Here is a 9094-nt window from a genome sequence, read left to right on the forward strand (position 1 = left end):
CTGGAGTGCAATGGCGTGATCTCGGCTCACCGCAACCTCCGCCTCCTGGGTTCAGGCAATTCTCCTGCCCCAGTCTCCTGAGTTGCTGGGATTACAGGCACGCGCCACCATGCCCAGCCAATGTTTTGTATTCTTAGTAGAGACGGGGTTTCACCATTTTGACCAGGATGGTCTCGATCTCTTAACCTCGTGATCCACCCACCTCGGCCTCCCAAAGTGCTGGGATTACAGGCATGAGCCACCGTGCCCGGCGATAAATTCTTAAATATAGAACTTTTCCTGAAAAACCATGGCTTGAAAAGAAATAAATAAGAGTATTTTGTTAATGTTATGCTCGTAATCAAAACACTTCTACAAGTGTCAGAATTGTAATTTCATTTTTCCGTTCTTAAATTTTTTATAGAAAGGATATATTCCCCAAATTATCTAGTTGATGTACACTATTAGTAATGCACGTCAGTCTGTTTAGTTGACTATTCTGAATTTTTTGTGTATAAAAGTAAGTTTTTACAATCATTAATTGGTAAAGCATTCTGAGATAATATACAATTATTTCTAAATATAAAATTGTATATTTTAACATATACCTTTAACACATTTACATATTTTTAATATATAATTAAGATCTTCAAGTTCCATTTAGAATGCTTACACCTACATTTGATAATGAATAAATGTGAATGACAAGCTTTTCTTTTTCATAATGTTAACTCAAATGAGATCTTATGAGAACATATGTTCTTTGACCATGCATAATTTCAACAGTACCATAAATGACATTAAAGTAGGCCTTTGGCTGTTTAGGCTTCCCAAAACCTAAACTGAAGCCAAACTTAACTACATCTCTACTACATTTAGTAGTTTGTGACAAATTAATTAGGTTATATAATTAAGATTTTCTAAGCTCTATACTTTTGTAGGTATTATATTTACTTAATAAGAACATAGGCTATATGTTCATGCGTTTGTATGTATTTTCTTATAGTTTAGTGTATTTTTATGGATTTTAAATCAGTGTTTTCTGTGTATAGTGAAGTAAATACCCTCCTCAGGGCTTGGAAATTTAAAGCTCAAATTATAATGAATTTTCTTTGATTCATAAAGTAAAGAATGCCTATATTAGGTTCTATAGATACACAGAAATGTATAAAATAGTCCCTACGATCTCACCAAGCTTACAGTCAAATAGGGAGTGTGTTCATTAAATAACTAATTAATTATAAATGTGATGAGTGTTAGGATTTGCAGGTTTTTCTGAGGACAAAATTGAAAATGGGAAATCTGGAAAGGGTATGAAGTAATGAATGGAAGAATGGGGGAAACAGTGTTAAAGGGTTTTTGTAGGGGTGATGTGACCTCCATGAACCCTGGTTTCAGTATGGAGAATGGTTTAGAAGGGTTAAGAATATGTTAGGAAGACCAGTTAGGAGTCTGAAGGCTCTTGTAGTGTACGAGATGACAGATGGTGATATCAAAAAGATTTAAAAGTTATTCAAGAGGTAGCATTGACAGTACTTGGTAATTTATTAATAAGAGTTCAGATGTGTAAAAGAGATGGAGAACTCAAAGATGACTCAGATTTCTAAGACATTGCTCGATGCCGTTCCGTTTACTAAACTAGACATTAAAGAAAGAACAGATTTGGAGGAGAGCCATATACAATCCATATACAATGTACACTCTCAAATTTCATTAAACATCTTGTTCTAAGACTATTAGAACACTAGAGTTTGCTGGGCATGGTGGCTTATGCCTGTATTCCCAGCACTTTGGGAGGCTGAGGCAGGAGGATGGCTTGAGCTCAGGAGCTTGAGACAAGCCTTGCAATATGGTGAGACCCCCCCATCTGTACACAAAATAAAAAATTAGACACGTGCCTGCAGTCTTAGCTATTCAGAGGCTGAAGGAGAAGGATTGCTTGAACTGAGGAGGTCAAGGCTGCAGTGAGCCATGGTAATGCCACTGTACTCCAGCCTGGGCAACAGAGGAAGTCCCTGTTGAGAGAGAGGGAGCGAGAGCGAGAGCGCGAGCACATGTCAACCGTGTCCAAAACAGATGCTCATTTGTAATAAATAATTTGAATATATATTTCAATAAATAATATATTAATATATTCTTCTTACAAAAAGAAAATTATTCAGACAAGGTAGGTAGGGAGAAATCAAAGGCATCCTTTTAACTTATATACCGTGGAATACCTCTTTTAACAGGTTCATACTTACCAACTTGATTTTTTTTAGACATGCAGATTTATATATGTACATATGGAAATACATAGGTAGTTTAATCTCCTGTATTTTTAAAAACATAAATTGTTTACTCTGTATGCATTCTGAAGATTTGCAAATGAAAGAAGTGCCACAGTTTGACCAAGAGGGTTTTGTCTCCAGAAAGAAAGGATGGGCTGTTTCAACATTTAAAAAACTTGTTACCAAACAGGAAAACGTAAATAATCTCGATAGGTGCAAAAGACCTTTGATAAAATTAATACATTCTCTCTTTTCCTCCCATTAGAAATTGGGGCAAAACATACTTGGTTTGTTTTCTGTGCTGTTCTGGAAGTAACATTATTTTTTAACTGCAAACTCAGTACAAGTTAGTTGAAAAATGAACAAAGAAAGAAAAATCACCGGTGATTGAACTTACTGAGAAATATGCATGTGTATTTTCTTGGATTTACTGCATCTGTTTCTACTGAATTTATTGCAAACAGTTTTTACATATTAAATTTTTTTCTCAAAAGGGACATAGTATGGAAAAATTATATTTTGTTTAACTGTTTCCTCATGTTAGAACATTTAAATTATGTATATCTTAAATTATTTTCATGAGATATTGCTTAGAGTTAAAATTGCGGGGGCAGTAGAAAGTTTTTTTATCTGTATTGTGAATTTCCCCTTCTGAAAGATACTATAGCAGTGATCTGAGTTTGAGCTTTTATTTACATATGTGACATGTTGACAGAAAAATAGTTGGAGAAAACTATGTGAATTTTTGTATATAAAGCAGCCTAGCTTTTTACATTTTGTAGATGTTTTTAAAAGTGGCTTTTTTTTTTTAAAACTTTTCAGAAAACCAGACAAACAAAACAATAGATGTTTCTGTTAATAAGAAAGCAGCTGATAGCACATCACAGGTAAGATTTTTCCTTCTTCTTCAAAGTAAAAATCCTAATTATTGCCCACAGGAAAATGAATTTTCATCATTCTTTGATTGAATAAAAATTGTTCTATGTCTGTTTTTTATAACTGTCCAAAAATTGTCTCACAGGTTTTCTATAATGTTTGACAAGAATTGAGGTTTTTTTTGTTTTGCCTTATTTTATTTTTGCATAGCAGTTCTTAGAGGTAATAATTAGTTTATTCTATTAACTGACTGGATTAATACAGTTGACGTTTTACACTGTAAAGATTATCTGCAAAAAGAAAACACATGTCATTTAATCCAGGTGCATCTTTTTTAAGAGTATCTCACTGGTTTACCCTCACTTATGCCACCCTCTACCCCTACCAACATTTTTATTTCTTCATAGGTAATCAGAGGTATCTTTTGAGGAAGAATTTTTTGTCTGTCTGGTAGTTTATTAGCATTTTGCCACTCTGTACTTTTTCGTATTAAATTTTAACCACCCAGTAATAGAGTAACGACTTCTTTCCTGTATTAACAGTGTTCTTTCTTGTTCTTTGTTACTTTAGGAATAATCAATTTATAGTAAAGTGATTAGGTTGTTGATAGTTTTATTTTCTTCACTTCCTTTGAATCATTTCAAGGAGTTCATAAATTATTCCTAGCAGAACAAAAATCTCAAGCATGTCAAGCATGAAAAAATGACAAGAATTTTAAAACAAGGGCATCATTTGATCTTTAAATACGGGTATTTTGTTTAAAAATGATAGATTTTGACCAACCTAGATATATGTCATAGTTTATAGATCAAATAAAAGCTATTAAAAAATCTTACTTCTTACAGATGTTAGCAGTCTTTGTATATAGTATTAAAGATTAAAGTTGTGATTGTTTCTGAGCATGTCTTGTGGATTATAACTATGTTTTCAATTAAAATTAGAAGATTGAGGTACTTTCTAGAAGGCATGTAGTATAGAAAATGTTGATATATTCAGTGATAACTTACGTGACATTTATAGGAAGTCCACTTGTACTTTATAAACTTTAAACAAAGAATTTATGAACATCTCTACTCAATGAGTTGTTTTTTTTTTTTTTTTTAAACAGGTAGTATTTTCAAGGAAAGGAAAATAGACATTATAATGGCTGCCTTTTGTCATTTTATAAATGGTGGTTCTTCTAGAGCTGTGCTAAATACGATAGCCACTAGTCACATGTAGCTACTTAAAAATTCAGTTCCTCAGTCACAATAACCCCATTTCAAGGTTCAGTAGCTACAAATGGCTAGTGGCTAGCGTATTAGACCACACAGATACAGACTGATTTCATCATTGCAAAAAGTTGTATTGAACTGTACTGTCTATAGGGTATTTTGCTGAAATATAGTATATGTAGCCGAGCATGATGTCTCACACCTGTAATCCTAGCACTTTGGGAGGCTGAGCGGGAGTGGGTCATCAGAGGTGAGGAGTTCAAGACCAGCCTGGCCAACATAGGGACAATCCATCTCTACTAAAAATACAAAAATTAGCTGGGTGTGGTAGTAGGCCCCTATAATCCCAGCTACTTGAGAGGCTGAGGCAGGAGAATTGCTTGAACCTAGTGGGGAAGAGGTTGCAGTGAGCCGAGATTGCACCACTTCACTCCAGCCTGGGCAAAAGAGCAAAACCCCATCTGAAAAAAAAAAAAAATATATATATATAGTATATGTAACATCATAAATACATAAGTGAAATTAAAATGGATATAATATAAATGACACTTGAGGTGGGGTGTGGTAGCTCACGTCTATAATCCCAGCACTTTGGGAAGCCAAGATAGGAGAATCACTTGAGCCCGGGAGTTTGAAACCACCCTAGACTACAAAGTGAGACCCTGTCTCTATAGAAAAGAAGAAACTTAAAAAAAAAAAAGCACCACCACCACTTGAAACAGGAATTGACTTCATCAGAAAGCAAAGTGTGGTGTTGGTTATGTTGAGGTCATCACCTGAGACGTTGATTACCACCTGCAGGATTCTGTCCAGCAAACCCTGACTCTGAGGCAGATGAATAAATACACTCAAACACAAAAAGTACAGTGAATGAGTGGGCTAGGGAGGTTGTCAGCCGCTCTCAGAGGGCCATTGCAGCTACCCGACCCCTTACTACATGTTGTTCTCACATTTATTCAGTATAGATTTAATGACAGAGGATCTAAGTCAACACACTCGTGGATAATTAACATGGTTAAAAGAGTGGTTTTACAAATGATAAAAGCTTTGATTACCAGGGGGCCCAAAACAAACACCATTAACCTCCCCCTGAGAAGGCCAAGGCCATCTGCACAAAGTTTACAAGAGTAAACAAGTAGTTAGAGTAGAGACAAAGGAATGTGGGGTTAACAGACTTAACAGCGGAAGCTTCTGTTATCCCTAATCCTCACCCTGTGACCTAATGCTTTAAGGTAAGGACCAAGCTACCTTCAGTCTGTCCCATGATTACAAGTGAATGAAAACTTTTCGGCCTTCCAAAAGGTTTGAGATTATAATCTTACAATTTTCCCTAATATTTCCCTTAATATTTTGCCAACCACACTGAGTGAATCCCAACAGCAAAGTGATACTACAACTTAATATTAAGCTCTCAATAGATATTTTATTTGGCTTAGAGGAAGAGGAATTTAATATCCTAGTGTAAAAAACACATACAAGCAGTTTGATCAGCTAGCCTGCCTTATCAAAAATAACCAAGTTTCAGGTTTGAATCAGTGTCAATTATGGATGTGAATAATAAATATAATTAAAGGAGAGTTTTATTATGTAATAAGAAGCCATAATGGAAGTGTTTATGTGCTTTCAGTTATGAAGTTATGCTTGCCAGCTACAGTTTTTGAAACAAATATCATTTTTGTCATTGTGGTAAATACCTTTATTAATGTTATATTGTTGAGTAATTCTTATTTGCTTTTTACCTTAATGTGCAACTTTCTAGCAGATAGAAACGAGTGTGAAAAAGGTAGCCTGTGATTCTTTCAATTGTCACATTGTAAATATAATTGGCTAACTTCTTTTTTCTATGCCAAGCCTACTTAGTTGTACTTCTTAACACTTAAAGGCTATTTAGATCAGAAGAAATCTGAACGTCTAAGGCCAGACACACTGTCTCACCCCTGTAATTCCAGCACTTTGGGAGGCTGTGGCAGGCGGATCACTTGAGGTCAGGAGTTTGAGACCAGCCTGACCAACATGGTGAAACCCAGTCTCTATTAAAAATACAAAAATTAGCTGGATGTGGTGGTGCATGCTTGTAATCCCAGCTACTTGGGAGGCTGAGGTGGGAGGATCACTTCAACCTGGGAGGAGGTGATTGCAGTGAGTCATGATATCACCACTGCATTCCAGCCTGGGTGACAGAGTAAGACTCTGTCTCAAAAAAAGAAAAGAAAAGAAAAGAAACTTGGATGTCTAGTGTGGAAATGCTTGTTCAGCTGTAATTGATTAGCAAATGATGAAATCTGTAAAATATTCTATTTCTGTAGTTGTTAAATGAAGATTTATCTAATATCCCCAAATAAGTGTTTATTAACATATTACATATAATTTATTATTGTGTATTTTGTTACTATATATCATTTTATATATTATTATTTTATATAGTGAAAAACAAATTTATTCAAATTATCAACATGTGTTATAAAATAGTGTTGCTATCTGTAATTGTTGTTTTGAGGGACACAGGATCTGATTTGCTAGAAGGGTTCAGCAGTATTTAGCTAGAAATACAGTAGCAGGCTATACTATCGTTATGGTTCGTCACAGCAAAAGGTGTAGAGCAAAAGCAACAGGAAGAAAAATGTGCAGAAAGATCAGGCAAAGACTTCCAAGTCTTCTGTCTGGGATTGCACAGAATTTGTTTTTTTCTCTGGCTTATTAACCTTAGAGACATGTGCCAAGAGTCTTTTCCCAGAGAAGCCTGATTGAGTCTTAGGGTCTGAGGTTTTTTGGAGGTCTGGTCACATAGTGACGTTTTTCTACATCGCTGGCCATGGCATTGGAAACTCAGGATCCCAACAGTGAAACCCAAGTGTGCATCATCAATCTTCATATTTATGCAAAGCAATCCTGATGAACCAATATAGCACAGTTCACTGTTCAGAGTGTATATAAGAGAATTAATTGTTAATATGACCTTCCAAGAGCAACATTCCTGATAACTAACCAAGTCTCAGTTATGGTTCCAACTTCGCTTGGAGAGATGTGCAAGGAATGAACAACCAGCTCTTCTGTGTTAACTCTTTCTTCACATTTGCTGAAGTGTGCCTTTCCAGAATATTATTGTTTCATTACAAAAAGGCTACAAAGCTAGTATCTTTGCTCTCTTAAAATTTTCTTAGTGTTTGCTTATTGAGACTGGTCATTTTGGGAAATAACACGTGAATAGCTAAGTTTTTAATAAAATACATTTCTAGTGTTAACCATTTGATACAATTTTTTTTAATGATTTCAAACTGAAGGCTTCAGTAATATGTGTAAACACAGAAATGTGTCTCTGATTAGATAAGATTTCAGACATAACGTTTTCTCAGAAAAAAAATGTAAAGATACATACGTGTGTGTGTGTGTGTGTGTGTGTGTGTATGTGTGTGTGTCCATTTCCACCTAGTGGCATAGAAATATTAAGGTCGGGGGGAGGGTAGGAAAAAAAAAGAAATAATAAGGTTTACAGTCAGACAACCTGAAGCCAGTTACTTAATAGTGTGCTTTGACAAGTTATTGGGCACCTTAGATTTTTCACCTATAAAATAGAGCTAGTACTTACCATGTAGAAATATTGCGAAGAGTAAATGTGTTAATGCATGTAAAGCATTTAGCACAGAGACTGATAGGACTAGTGTTAGCTATCATAATTATCTTTTAAATGTATTTAATAGTTACTGAAATATTTACCCATTTTATTCGTCAAAAAAGAGTCTGTTCAGGAAACTACTCATAGTGTATGATAATAGATAAATTGTATCTGCCAGCTTATGATCAATAAAAATCATAATTTATCACTAAAACATTGCTTGTAGATCTTGACTTATATAATAAGCATTTAATGATATACATTTTCCTTTGAGTATTGCTTTGGCTGCATTCCATAAATTTTCATGTGTTGCATTTTTATTTCATGTAGTTCCGTATTTCCTTTTGGGTCCTGGGTTAGTTAGTAATTTGTTTAATTTCATAATATTTGGGGATTTTGCAAATTTTTTATTATTGATTTTTTTCATTTAATGCTATTGGGTTTAGAAAATATCCTCTGTATGACTTTGTTACTTTCATATAAATTAGATGTGTGTTATAAAGCCCCATATATGGTATATATCTTAGTAAATGTATCACTACACTTGAAAAGAGTATGTATTCTACTGTTGGGTGTAATGTTTTATAAATGTCAATATAGCATGGTTGATAGTGTAATTTGGATTATGTGTTTACTGATTATTGCCTTTTGCTGTAGTGGTTTTATCTATTACTAAGAGTGATATGATTGTAAATCTATCTTTTTCCCTTAATTTGGCAGTCTTGCTTCATAGGTTTTTGACGCTGTATTACATGGTTTTTTAAAATAATGTTTAATTTGTAATCTTGCCATACTTTTATCATTATAAAGGTTCCCTCTTTGTCTCTCTTTCTGGTATTAACATAGAGCAGCATCTTTATGCTTATTGTTGCATGTTACTTTTTTTTAGCTTTTTTAGTTTCAGTCTGTGTTTTTGTATTTAAAGTGAATCTGTAAGAGAAAAAAACATCATATTTCTTGATTTGTTGTGGTGTTATCTCATCTGATAATCTCTACATTTTGATAGGAGTTTTTAGACCATTTATAGTTAATATAAGTATTTATAGGATTGTGCTTAGGTCTGCTATTTTTCTATTTTCTGTTGGTTTCATCTGTTTTCTTTTTTTGTTGGTTTCTGTGCCTTTTTTCCTGCTTTATTTTGT

The 9094-nt window shown here is 34.3% G+C and overlaps 1 protein-coding gene across 9 annotated transcripts in view; it reads left to right on the forward strand.

The window, feature by feature from the left end:
• Positions 1-9094, forward strand: part of LOC108304191 (activating transcription factor 7 interacting protein) — a 126752-nt gene that overhangs the window by 98106 nt on the left and 19552 nt on the right. For all 9 annotated transcript variants that reach the window (XM_017528264.2, XM_017528300.2, XM_017528255.2 and 6 more), the window contains one exon: positions 3072-3136. In XM_017528264.2, the coding sequence (XP_017383753.1) occupies positions 3072-3136 (65 nt within the window). The remainder of the gene's footprint in view (positions 1-3071; positions 3137-9094) is intronic.

The sequence above is a fragment of the Cebus imitator genome, unplaced genomic scaffold, assembly GCF_001604975.1.
Source record: "Cebus imitator isolate Cc_AM_T3 unplaced genomic scaffold, Cebus_imitator-1.0 Scaffold2, whole genome shotgun sequence".
NCBI lineage: Eukaryota > Metazoa > Chordata > Mammalia > Primates > Cebidae > Cebus > Cebus imitator.